Source organism: Fusarium odoratissimum (genome assembly GCF_000260195.1).
Source record: "Fusarium odoratissimum NRRL 54006 unplaced genomic scaffold supercont1.2, whole genome shotgun sequence".
Taxonomy (NCBI): domain Eukaryota; kingdom Fungi; phylum Ascomycota; class Sordariomycetes; order Hypocreales; family Nectriaceae; genus Fusarium; species Fusarium odoratissimum.
In genome coordinates this window covers 2,189,956-2,202,931 of record NW_022158688.1, presented here as the reverse complement: position 1 = coordinate 2,202,931, position 12,976 = coordinate 2,189,956, and the positions used below count along the sequence as shown (strand labels likewise).

General features: G+C 49.1%; 4 protein-coding genes across 12 annotated transcripts; 3 read left to right on the top strand and 1 right to left on the bottom strand.

The window, feature by feature from the left end:
* The first annotated feature begins 815 nt into the window (after window positions 1–815).
* On the top strand, window positions 816–1,941 carry FOIG_02374 (uncharacterized protein). The gene has a single exon (XM_031199679.1). It carries the CDS (start codon window positions 1,180–1,182, stop codon window positions 1,510–1,512), a length of 333 nt encoding a protein of 110 aa, XP_031071716.1. The 5' UTR covers window positions 816–1,179; the 3' UTR covers window positions 1,513–1,941.
* A 1,188-nt stretch (window positions 1,942–3,129) lies between these two features.
* On the top strand, window positions 3,130–5,718 carry FOIG_02373 (uncharacterized protein). Of its 5 annotated transcripts, none has more exons than XM_031199674.1 (4): window positions 3,130–3,438; window positions 3,578–3,606; window positions 3,658–3,759; window positions 3,816–5,718. In XM_031199674.1, the coding sequence occupies exons 1-4, from the start codon at window positions 3,257–3,259 to the stop codon at window positions 5,525–5,527; spliced, it is 2,025 nt and encodes a 674-aa protein (XP_031071711.1). In that variant the 5' UTR covers window positions 3,130–3,256; the 3' UTR covers window positions 5,528–5,718. The 5 variants fall into 5 exon arrangements, with proteins under 5 accessions (XP_031071711.1, XP_031071713.1, XP_031071715.1 ...); XM_031199676.1 differs by having other exon boundaries at window positions 3,573–3,606; XM_031199678.1 differs by having other exon boundaries at window positions 3,658–5,718.
* Window positions 5,719–5,991: 273 nt separating this feature from the next.
* On the top strand, window positions 5,992–9,844 carry FOIG_02372 (uncharacterized protein). The gene is made up of 3 exons (XM_031199673.1): window positions 5,992–6,399; window positions 6,474–6,859; window positions 6,916–9,844. Exons 1-3 carry the CDS (start codon window positions 6,113–6,115, stop codon window positions 8,112–8,114), a joined length of 1,872 nt encoding a protein of 623 aa, XP_031071710.1. The 5' UTR covers window positions 5,992–6,112; the 3' UTR covers window positions 8,115–9,844.
* FOIG_02371 (uncharacterized protein) lies at window positions 6,908–12,902 on the bottom strand. Of its 5 annotated transcripts, XM_031199668.1 has the most exons (6): window positions 12,301–12,902; window positions 12,180–12,236; window positions 11,777–11,993; window positions 10,801–11,722; window positions 10,266–10,754; window positions 6,908–10,217 (listed from the first exon to the last, which is right to left on the bottom strand). In XM_031199668.1, exons 1-6 carry the CDS (start codon window positions 12,491–12,493, stop codon window positions 8,691–8,693), a joined length of 3,405 nt encoding a protein of 1,134 aa, XP_031071705.1. In that variant the 5' UTR covers window positions 12,494–12,902; the 3' UTR covers window positions 6,908–8,690. The 5 variants fall into 5 exon arrangements, with proteins under 5 accessions (XP_031071705.1, XP_031071708.1, XP_031071707.1 ...); XM_031199671.1 differs by having other exon boundaries at window positions 10,801–11,993; XM_031199670.1 differs by lacking the exon at window positions 12,301–12,902 and having other exon boundaries at window positions 12,180–12,294.
* Between the last annotated feature and the right edge of the window lie 74 nt (window positions 12,903–12,976).

Sequence of the window (12,976 nt, the reverse complement as noted above, 5' to 3'; positions counted from 1 at the left end):
AATGATCAAAGTGGTTCGCGTAAATATAATAGGCCCTTGGCGGGATCAGATTCCTACGCCATTGAGCAAGACTTTCAAAGTCTCTGGCGAGTTAAAAGGCTAATGCCACTGATAAAGAGACGAGTATCACATAATCTCTCCATATAGACTTTCCACAATGAATCCAGTTCACGTGAGAAAAGGTGGTGAATACGATGTCGAACTTTAGACCAGCCGAGATATTCGTAAATCAAAGTCTTGCAGCAATTTCGGAACATATAGGTAAGTACAAAAAGATACAGATGGGGTCCAGAGCAGTATACCCCTTCGGGCTTAGCAGGGATAGCTTCAGGGAAGCTCCAAGGCGCTAAGTCTGCTGGGGAAACAGAGGGCGGGACGTCTTGATTGCGTCACAAATGGAGTCTTCGAAATTGTGCTGGCAGGTTTGCGACCAGAGAGAAATTCAAGACAATGAATGACAAGACGTTAATGGCAGAAAATGGTCGTCATCGCCATCAGAGCTCTCGGCTTCTTCGGCGCAACCATTGGTCCAGCGTCATTAATGCTACAGGTGGCAGATCCTTAAGCCAGCGCTCAGTGGTCCCCAGATCCTTGTTGAATCACCGGATCTCGAAAGTCTGTTGCTTGGCCGTTACGTTGAGGCTGGTGCTGGTGTTGGTATTGGCGCGTGCCCCATTCTCAGTCTATCCCTCACTCAACTTATCTTTAACAGCCAGTAGCTGGTCCTCTCGCCCGTACCATCCGGCGAACACTCATTGTCAGCAGCAGTCAGCACTTTATTATTGTTGTACCGACTACCGACGTGCAGGAAAGGGAGAAAAAAAAAGAAGAAAAAAAAACCGTTACACCTTTCCATAACCGAAGGAGAAGGACAAACAGAGTCCAATACGGCCGTGCCGTGAACGCACTGCAAAGCCAAGATTGACCTCCAACAACCAACATAACCCATCGCATGGAACAGATCGGTACATGTACTTCTACAGTACTGCTAGGATCAGCGACGGGATGCTGTGCCTTACACTGCTTTTAGCACTATAAACGCCACACTTAAATCATTTTCGCCCTATGGAGAACTGAAGATGGCATGTCTCCAGCTCAAAGACCTTCTGATCCAGGGGGGCCATAGACACCCATGCAACCCCAAAAAGTCAATATGTTCCAAAATAAGGGAAAGCTGTCATGTTTTCGAACCACTTTCCCCAACACTCTGAACAATTACACAACGGCTTGCCTCGCCGGGAGGCACCGGACCCTATCAGGGAGCTCGTTGAGCTGCCGGCGACACACGTGCCTCGAACGCAATCATGTTTGACAAGAAATGAATGTATCACCAAAAACGCCACAGACACCTCAATCATTTCTTTGAATCCAGATTCATCAAGACGCATATCAGATCCACCGTTGAGACCCCGCTGGCCGGATCTCCCTCCGCTACTCCCCCGGACTCTTCAATGCTGGGCAGAGAAACAGGCTCAGGGAGTGCCTTGCAGATGGGATCAATCGCCGAGTTGACATTGGCTGTGGACGCTGAGTCTCCTCTTTGATGCTGGTCAATCAGCTGTGTTACGTTCCGCTGACCTAAACCAGCCGAGGTGAATGCTTGTTACAGGTCGCGTGGCATGTGTCAATGGGCTTGCCCTTAACCTACAGTATTTCGTAAAGAACCAATATGTCTTCCGCGTTCTTGTCGTCGCTTTCCTAGTCTTGATTGCATTCATGCACTGCCACTCTGGGTTTCTCTTGGCGTCTAAACTTGTGTGCATACAGACGCCACCATTTGGGAGCCAAGCATTTACTAGGTTGCTGCTAGGCTACCCCATATTCAAGCTCGTTCGTAGCCAAGACCTGGCGATGGTCAGGTGTTACTGGTGAGGGGGTGGACGTGACCGTTTAAGGAACATACCTTGTTGAATACAGTATATGTTCAGACTATGAGACTTTTAGAATCCCGGGCAAATTCAGGATCAGTTGGGGACTGTGAACTTGCTGGCAGGCCCCACGAGCTGTCACCATAGTCCAGTGTAACCCAATCCTTCAATCCTTTAAACTAGCTGAGATGTTTGTGTATGGACAAACAAGTGACATGCCCGTCACGAAGCGGAACACAGCTCAAGAAACCGGCAACTTCCTCTTAGGTAAGAATCCATGTCAAAAGAGCGCCCAAGATGCTCAAGAAGATCAAGAACAAACAATGCCGAGCCTCGGGACCAGCAACGGAAACAGGGCTCTCGTGGTTGAAACCCGAGGAGCCCGCGGCAGAAAATTCAAACTATATGAGTATCACCTGAAGCAATTGAACTCCCACTTCCGAGGAACGCCTAATATGTATCAAACATGATACTGTACTCCGTATGGTGAGGGGGATTTGCAAGGCTGGAAGTCTGGAGAGACGTATCAAGGGGTTTGTTGCTCCTTGGCCTAGACCATTCCATCTGCCAATTTCTGAAAGAGAACGTATGTAATTTGGCCATGGTACTCTGTAGATTCCGCTTTGATAAGTCAAGCCTCGTTGAGCTAAGTTAGATGAAGGTTGTTGTTAGTGACATGAATAAAATGACGAGCATTGCTCTATTTCGGCAGTTGTTAGTGATCCTGCCGTTTGACCAGAATTCTTAAAGGCAGATTCTTCGATCGTTCCATTATCGAAATCACTTCTGAGGGTTGCACGTTGCAGAAATCGAATTCCTGTTCCCTGGACCCTGGATTTAGCGTTGCAGATCTGCAACTGACAGTGCTCTGAAGGGGAAAGGGATTCAGGGGTATCAGCGTCAACTTCCAATGAGCATCGGCGACTCTCATGCAATTATGCAGCCCAGTAAAAGCTGAACGAACTGCAGAATGATAACTCTTCAATCTGGTACTGACCGCTCTCGAAATGATGGAAATCACTGGATAATTATAGTTAAAAGTCCCCTAGAACTCGTAATGATTAGTACGGCTCGCTTATCCACGTAGTCAATTACAGCAATCCAATCAATATCTCGCCTACCAGAGACGCGTACCTGTCGTGGCGGGGCTGGCAGACGCTTATTGGTCGCCGTGATTTTGGAATGGCAGTTCAGGGGCATAATGACCCCCAAATTACAATGGAGACGGGGGGCTTCACTTGAATACGTAAAGCGAGAGCCTCACCTTTTTGCCTCGTAACTTTATTTGTTTTTCCTCTTCAACGTCGAACCTGTCTCGGATTTCATATTAAAGGTCCTCAATTTGATTTGCTCAAAGTGCAACACCTACAATATCTGCTCTGTTCACAATGGTGGTACGCAGAAGTACTGAGCAGTCAAATGCTTGGCTCAAACCTGTCGAGGACGATGAAGATGAAGGCTTTCTCACTGTGGCCGAAGATGCCGAAGCCAAAGGAATTCTCGATGATGGCAACAGATCGACGCTCAACTTGACGACGACTGAGCTTCCCGTGTATATGAATATTCACCGGTAAACTCGCCCTTATCCTTGCTCAATCCCTGCCTTCAGCTCAGAACTGCATGTTCTTGGTGAGCCATTGTATAAGCTTGCCAAGAATCATAATACGCCTATCATGAGGAATCAGCGTGCTAACTCTCCTTGAGTGTAGAGTCCGACGGTTAGTTCTTGCGAGTATTGGTAAGTCTCATCCTAAGTCGTGTGTAAATAATGAAATCTAATATACGTCAGATGATCCTTATACTATGGAGCACTTCAGAGATCCCAAGATGAACGCTCTAGTTGTGAGGCCTCTGGTCGAAAGACTTTACAATCCAGACGATATCTCAGTTGGTGAGTTTGAAGCGCAGAATCTCACCTGGGAGTCTTCTCTGACCCCTCCCCGCCAGTTTATTGCTTGTTAGCGAACCGTGTATCCTTCCTAAGAGAGCAGTCTAAGGAGGTTCATCAGAGTGTCAACCAGGCGCGTGCAATTCTATGTGAGCTGCTCGCTAGTCGGGTCCTGCGCCGCTTCCACGAGGACAATCCAGGACCACAAGGTCTTTTGCTGCTCTCGCATATCCTCGTTGAGGGCTTCGATCCATTCCAAGGAGCCCCTAGTCACATGGAGCGTCCAGCTAACCGACCCCAATGGCCTGGATCTGGTGATACTTCTGGCTCTGAGAGAAAGGTCACAGCTCTTGAGTTGGCTATTGTCTCTGAAAGCAAGTTCTTCATCAGCTCTGCAGCCTGTCAACGAGCTGTCGACGCAGTCCATAACGGTCAAATCATTTACACGCCCCTTTCATTTATGGATTTCCTTCCAGATCACTATAAACGACGACCTATCTCTCTTTACGACCCTCGGACGGCACCTCTTCTCAACCACCACCGTCTTATTGTTCCTCGCAACCGAAATCTCATCGAACTCGTTCACTTCGTCATCCTACTGGTGCTCTATGTCATGACCATGATATCTCGTCATTCTGAGGTTAATATGTGGGAGTTCGCATTTTGTATTTACACCTTCGGTTGGCTTCTCGAAAAGATGGCTGCTATTATCGAGCACGGCTGGGCAGTTCACGCACAGAACCTATGGGCATTTCTCGACATCACTTTCGCTTCCATCTTTGGTGCCTATTTTATTCTCCGCATCTACGACTTTCTCCTCGATCAGCTTCATTCTGGCTATGGACTACCGATTCTTTGTATTGCAGCACCTGTCATGTTGACCCGGGTTGCTTTCAACCTACTGCCGAACAACCTTGTCTTTATCTCTGTTCACGCTATGATGAAGGACTTTACTGTACTGACCTTCCTTGCCACATGGTGCTTTACCGGCTTTCTGCTCGCTTTGCAGTGGCTTGTTAGTGCTAGCAACGATGGCAATGAGGAGTTCAGCTGGTACGTTGTGGGCAAATGGATGCTCTGGATTTGGTTCGGTCTAGATGGTGAGGGTATTGAGGAGTCGGTGCGCTTCCATATCATCCTTGGTCCCGCGTTGATGATTGCTTTTGCGTTCCTGGGCAACACGCTCTTTTTGACCATTCTCATTGCCATGCTCACAAACACCTTCTCCAAGATTGTGGCCGACGAAACCGCCGAGATTCAGTTCCGACGCGCTGTTTTGACTTTCGAGGGCGTCAAGAGTGATTCTATCTTTGCCTACCCCCCTCCCTTCAATATTTTGGCTCTGATGGTGCTTCTACCCCTGAAGCTTGTCACCACCGCTCGAATCTTCCACATTGTCAACGTGGCCCTTATTCGAACTCTCAACATGCCAACTCTCCTCCTCATTAGCTTTGTGGAGCGACGCCGTCTTTGGATGCAGTCCAGACGTGCTTCTGGCAAGCGATCCAAGTGGCAGTTCACATCTCTGTCACCCCATAATGATGTCCAGGCAGTCTTCAAGTCTATTCCACCAACTGAGATTTCTGACATCATCGATCAGCTCGACCCGTTGGGTGAAGTCCCAATTCTTGAGGACGATCTGATGCCTACGATGGCGGGTGACAACCCTCAGTCGAAGCTGAGAAGATGGAGAATGTTGCAACGAGAGGGACATCGCCGAACAGATGATACGGGTGCGTGGAGTAGCTCAAGCAGCATAAAGAACGAGTAGACAATATCGAAATTACAAGTATGGCATTGCATCGGCGAAAGGAGTTTATTTCTGGTTGGTTATATGGGTGGGAGGAGTTTTCCGACTTTTAAGACAAGAATTATATATAGAAAGAGTAGATGAACTATAACTTGTAATTCGAGATTTTTGAGCTCCATAGCCAGTTCTGCCCCTACTTAGCATTTTATAAGTGAAATGGGCTTGATGCAAGTCATGAAACATAGTAATCATAGTGAGAGAGGCATTCGGTGAATACGTAAAACCATCTCATACTATCCGTGCTATGAAAATATGATAGAAACACCTATATCAGCATCAAAATATCCATGTTATCGAAATCCATCATTGTTTCGCTTCAGGTCAAGGCAGCTGTACTTGGAGGACCCACTCAAGCTGTTGGCCCCGCGGTTGTGGATGTCGCCTCAAACGGGAGCTAAAGTAGAGAAGCCCGAAACTTTCAAAGACAAACATCACCAACGCGACTATAACAAAGAATAGCAATTGGATACCTTTTAATACACCCAAACGCCATTAATTACACGCACACTATACGGAACGAAGGAAGATACCTGAAGTCTACTCATCATGGCCCGTGGCGACGACCAACCGCTGTCTATACGACCATCTCCCGTCGCCGATCGCAAACCTCAGAACATTGCAGAGTTTATTGCTCGCGCCAACGCGCAACCTGGCGGTTTCAGAGCTATAAATGAGGCCAAACTAAGAGAAGAGCTTGCCCAAGAGGAAGCGGAGTATGGGGCTGCGCTGGATAGAGATGCCGATATGGCCGATGGGGACCAAGACGAGGACGACGACCAGGATGCGCCGAGAGACCTCCAGGAAGTGCGCATGGAAATGCTAAAGAATCTCGAGTATGGAATCCCGCGTCGTAACAGGGAATTGGACAATATATCCTAGAACATGATCGCAAACTAACATCTCTCAGCGCCGCAGGGAACACAGCTCTTCTTACCCTCGACTTCCTCTCCCTCCTCATCTCGAAACAGAACCCTACACAGGCTGGCGTCACTCTCTCACAAGGCCTACGCGACATGGTTGGCATCGGTACATTGGGCACTGACAGGCTTGATAACCCGCCCGTGACTCCAGCCAAAGTACAAGAACAGGAGAACATCGCATTGGGTCTGGCACTCATACAGACAAACAAAGCACGGGATGCTGCTGAGGCTGCTAGTGCGTTCTTGGAAAAAGAAGTTACGGTTGAGGGTAAATACTGGGAGGAGATTGCAGCAGTCCAGAAGTCCGGGTGGTCGATATCCAGAGTGCCCCAAGAAAGGCACACACTTGGTGTTCGATTCGGTTTCTCAGAAGGTATGCCTCAATCTGACGAGTTTGCCAGCGCACGACCGTACTAACATGATCAATAGCTGCGCCCGAGTACAGGAATAGTCTCGCACCTATGAGGCGAGGCAATGGCGGGGCAGTTCAGCTTGATTGCGGCCGGCTAGGAGGAGTATCTGAGCGAGTTGTTGTAACATATGAAAGGGACGGTCAAGTTACCGGCCGTTCTGCTTTACCTGCTGAGACAGCTGCTGACGCCCCCTTGGAAGAGCGTGTTCTTGAAGCCCGAAATACCATCTTCTCACAAGAGCTATGGCACGAACTGACACGCGAAGCTCGCACCCTTGCAGCATACGATGTCAAGCCATACGACTCCCGCCTCATCTGCGATATTGATCCAGCATCCAAATCAAGGGTCATCTTAGAGCTGGTGCCGCTTGGCCCTCAAGCTTCTTCAGATGATGATCTTCCTGATAACCAGATCGCTGAGACGATATCCCTTGCGCTGCATACCCTCCTTAGCTACGCTCATCGGCAGAACGAGCTCACGAGAACTCGTCCTATACCGCCTCACATCCCACGATCGAGAGGCCAGCAAACACATGCTCTTCTCCGTCCTATAATCGCTCGCCTCATGCACCTGCACAACGTCCAAGTCGTTACCAAGCATATTGGCGTCCTCGTTCAGTCTCTTCAGCGCGCTGGCTTTCCGTCACGTTTCGTCCTCCACACAGCCCCTATTTCTCTCACCGACTCAGATCCCGCGAATCAGGGACCTAACCAACTTGCATCGTCGCAGATCATGATTAGGAATATGCTTCAGCCCATTGAGTTCAACATCAAACTAACCATTCTTCCCAATGTCAGCTTCACCGTCCGCGGCCGGACATTCCTCATGCCTGTTACAGCGACATATTACTATGTAATCACTCCCCCGAACTCACCTCTTTCGGCTGCATGTGCACCATATCGGGAAGGATATCCAGATGCAAATGCACTGGCTGATTACCTCGGCACTGCTACCACACGCCTTCTCGTCGAGCACTACCTCGCTATTCTTCCCCCGCCATGGTCCAAAGGCATACAGGGCAATGCCATTCTCAACGCCAAGAACGAGGATTGTCGGATGGTCTTCACAGTCACAGAAGAGCCGGCTCTCCATTTGAAGAGTACGTCCATCGTTGACGGGCAACTGGTGTCCCAGGAATGGACGTGGTCAGACGACGCTACCAAAATATATGTTCAGGACATAATAGATACCGAGGTTTCGAAATTGAACCTCTAAGACTTGGTCGCTTCCGGCTTAGAGGATAGGAGAGGAAGGTGGACATATCCAGCTTTTGATGGTGCTCAAGAGGGTTACACCGGCTGTGGTGTAGTATAGAGACAGGATACATCTATTTACGAAGCAACGAGTTGTCTTTGCATGGTGTGAACCAGAATACACATACAATCACGTCCATTTTTACCTCCCAACCGGAAACAATGTGATATGTACTGAAATCATTTCTCTAACGTTGACATAGTTCATCTACGGGTTGTTCGCCCTAGAGCAACATGCACACCGCCTGCAATTAACAGTGAACAAACATCCGCGAAGCATTTTCCTTGAGCTCACACTCCAAAATATCCCTTGGGTGAGTCATTGTCCATATCCCGTTGCTCGCATGATCGCATTAAGGAAAATCCTTAGTCGAATTGATGCCGCGAGGTGGTCGTTCGGCTCCCATGATGGTCAGGTCTCAGCCCTGTAACTGTCATAACTCGTCCACGTCTAAAAAAAAGCAAGTCGTATCCCCTGATACTGTACAATGTGATAGTTGATATCGTGACAGACGATTTGTTGGTCGATATACATCTATTAGCGGTTGAATCCGAAAAGATTCTTGAGGTCATTGATGCTGAGACGACCAATCTTGCTGCCTGCAGTCTCGTCCAGTGCAGCCTCAACCATCTCTTTTTTCTTGTTTTGCAAGTCTACGATTCGGTCTTCGACAGTCTCCTTGGTCAAAATGCGATACACCTTCACCTCCTGTTGTTGCCCAATTCGATAGGCTCGATCGACGGCCTGCATCTCGATATAGGGATTCCAGAAAGGATCCATAATGATGACCCGAGAGGCAGCGGTAAGGTTCAGGCCTGCATTTCCAGCTCGGAGGGAAACCAGCATAACCTTGGTGTCCTTTCGCTCGCGGAAATTCTGAGCTGCAACGTTGCGAAGAGTTGCTGACATTGAACCGTCATATCTCTCTGGTTTAGCCATTTTCTCATGTGACATGGCGACCTGTAGCAGATCCAACAACAGGGTCCACTGAGAAAAGATGATGGTCTTCTCGCCGGTTTCCTCGATCTGCTTGATGAGTTTCATGCATTCCGTGACCTTTGCAGCGGGTTCCCAAGTTTTGCGCAGATAACGCATGTACTTTTTGAACGCCTCGCGGTTCTTGTAAGCCTCCTTGCGCAAGGTCTTAAGCATGGCAGGCTTGACATCCAATGACTTTCCCTTCCCCTTGTCCTTCCGTTTCCCCTTTCCTTTGCGCTGTTTCTTGACTGATACCTTTTCGTCCTCAACCGAAAGTTCGTCGTTAACGATGAAACCTTTGAGATTACCCTTTTTGTCTACCTCATCATCTGACTCGTAGTCTGACTCTGACCCTGTTTCTGAGTCGTCGCCCGAGTCAGATTCATCGTCAGCTGGTTCCATACCGGATTCTTTCTTGACGGTTTCCGGCATGTGCACCTCCCGAAAGGTTTCATAGGAAAAACACTTGGCAGGGTCGAATTGGCCGCGACAGACGGGGCACTTAGCCCGGCTGCTTTCACTTCCTTCCTGCAAATTAACCGCCGAAGCGCTCTCTGCAATCCGAACAAGGCATTCACTGCAGCTATCATGGCCGCAGGGAATAAAAAAGCTGGGGCATTGAACGGCATCATAGCAGATAGGACATTCGAATGCCTCGACCTCCTTGATCCTATCCACTATAGCTTGATCCAATTCTTTGACGAGCTGTTTCTTATCTTCATCTGGGATAGACGAAGGGGCCGCTTCGTCGACATCCAGATTGAGATGTGGATGGCAACAAGCCTGGCGCAAGCGAAGCAAGAGAACAAGAATGTTGGAGTAGTTCTTACTGACCGTCCCCTCACGAAGATATTTGCTGAATTGGACCCTGGCATGCTTTTCAAGCTGCGAATAGAAATCGCGCTCCTCAGGTGATAGTTCGGCGTAGACGATTTCTTCCGTCTTCTCAGGGAGCACAAGGATAGGCTTACCGTTAAGCTTTGAGCTTTTCTTACGCCGGAGCATGATGGCTTTGAGAAGTGCTTGTAACTTATCCATGGCCACGTGCTTAGGGTCTCCATTGCGGCCAAATAGAACACCAAATCCCTGACTGAGCATTAGCGATAAACTGGCATCGAAGACTGATTGGCATACCTGTCGGAACTCTTCCCACTTCGAGTACGGTTTGATCCTCAGGAACTTGACAAGAGAGTACAGTTCTATGATCCCATTCATCATGGGTGTTCCTGTCAGACACCACCGGTGGATCGATTTCAGTTGGGTGCAGGCTTTGGCACCCTTTGTATCCTTGTTCTTAATGCATTGTGCCTCATCAAGAATGACACGGTAAAATTGGGCCTTGACCGGGTGCAGAAGTGATAGTTTGGAACTGATGGTCGTGTCGTTCCAGTTGATGTTTCCTCCCCTTTCATTATGATCCTCCACGATCTTTTCAAATCGCTTGAGCTCTTGTGCCACCGTACCATATGTAGTCAGCACCACGTCATATCTAAGTAACTCATCAATCGAGGCCTTTTTGCCGTGATGAACATATACCGAGAGCCGGTGTGTTGGTTTGGTCTTGGTGGCAATCTCTTCTTCCCATTGACGTAGGAGAGCCACAGGGGCGACGATGAGGTTTGTCTAACATCTTAGTACACTAACTTGTTTGTCAATCGGAGATACGCACCTTTGGCCTTGTGGGTGCCCGGCGGTCCAAGAGGAGCGAAAGTGTTGAAATTGTCTTCCCAAGCCCCATGTCATCAGCAAGAATACCACCTTTGTTTGTCCCTGATTCCATTTTCTTCATCCAGGCTAGAGCAATGTCCTGATGAGGATACAGGGGTCTCTTCAACCCTTCTGGTGCCTCACCTAGACCTGCCTTGGGAAGGTCCATATCAGCAGAGATATTTTTCAGGAGAGCATCAAGTTCTCCTTGGTCTAGCTGAGGCGTATGGAAACTCTCCGCTTCTCTCGCGTAACTCATCAAATGGGGGTTTATTGGCCTGCCATCGGCATCTAGCCCGCTCACGAAGTCAATTCCGCTACTCCATCTGGTCAAATTGGCGAGTTCTGATGAATTTGAAGAAGAACCAGGTGAGCTGTGATATTTAGGCCAGACGCCAGCACGAGGCGCACCAGGATGACGCCTACTCAGGTCTGGGTAGTTCATGCCGGAAGCCAGGATTGGACGACCAGAAGGACTTGGTATTTGGCGAGTAACGGATCCTGCGAAGATAAGATCCGGGTCGTCCTTGATGGCATTGTGGTTCGGGGAAGTTGCCATAGGTATGTACTGAGGGACCATTCGCCTTTGAGGTATGTTGAAATTTGGCCCGGCGCCTGAAGAATCGTCCCAGCGCGCATCATAAGCGCCAGGGATCCGAAAGAGGTCGTCGTCTGTGTCATCAAGTGTGGTAGAAAGGGCAGGCTGACTGTTCATGAGTCGTGTAAAGGCGTTATTTTGAGAAGATTGTGAGCCTGGAAGTTGATTGGAAGGGCCTTGACTCGAAAGTTGTCTCGCGAGCTGTTGGTCTGCCCATTCCTGCTTTTGTCTCTCCTCGGCCTTAATTTGTTCAGCGATGAAGTCGGACCCTATGTCATCATCGTCCCTGGTGTTCTTCCGTCAGCAGTGGAGGAGACAGTATGCTACCAAGCAACTTTACCCAGTAAGGTCTATGAAGTCGACGTGGTCGTCAGCATTGCCGTAGGCCAAGGTAGTCGAGAAGGTATTCTCTTCAGGGGAAATACGGCGTGTCTTCGCATGATTGTCGTGGAAGGAGAGGCGAGCTGAGTCGGCACCCCTCTTTCGGTCAGGTAAACGCCAGGCACCGTGTCGTGATGGAGATTGCATGGCTTTTGATGCTTCAGGCTCACCATCCTCTGGGAAAAGGTCAGCTTGATGCTCTTGGTTGTAGGCCGATTGAGTGATAAAATCAGGGATTGGCGAGTAACACATGAAGTTGGAAGATCCAGTCAGAAGAACTTGAGTGCTAAAGACATGGCATAGGCACTAAAGAAGAAATCACATATGAAATGCGCATAGAGTATTTTTCGAGGATCTCGTACCTAGAGTTGATGATCCAAGGACACGATCTTCGGGGACGTGGTGACGAGATTCACCAGCTACAAGTGATATTAGACAACGAGAAACAATGCCGCCAGGGTTATGCTGAGGGGTGGAACATACTGGTAGTACCAGGCTCCTTCTTCAGTTTCAAGCTTTGAAGAAGCTTCTTGAGGCGAACGATCTCCGAGTGAGCCTCTTGTCTCATATCCTCAGCCCCATCATACGTTGCCTCAGAAAGGGACTCTAAGACAACCTTTTGCACTGTCAGCTCCTCCTGGATCTCCTCGACACTCATGGAGGTTATGTCAGCCATCTTGCGCTGCAGCCTTGAGAAAGGCGAATGAGACAGCGCACAGGCGCAACGACAGCATTCAAGACCTTCTCGGCCAGCGACAGCGACAGGCCACCGGAGGCAAGGGGCCGCCCATGAATGTTCCAAGGGTACGCAGCAAGACCTCCGGATGCTTGAGGCGGCAGGGTAGTGGTGACCGGCCTATCAGGATCCCTATCACGATCTCGCAGTACCAGTTATCGCAGATGAGTAGTGTTAAAGAACGTGATTCTTCGTACGTGCACAAATGAGTGTTGCAAGCGGCTGAAGTCAGATGTTGATACTGTAAGGTTCACATCTAATTTTGAGGTGGAGCTCAGGGACGATTATACCGGGAGTATGGGAAGGAGCTCGCCGCGTCACGCGTTAAGTGATTCACTGGAGTTGAAAGTGGAGGGCCCGAGGGGAGCTAATGCAGGCAGCAACAGCCATTGTATTGTAGTGGGGGAGGGGCAATCATGGCAG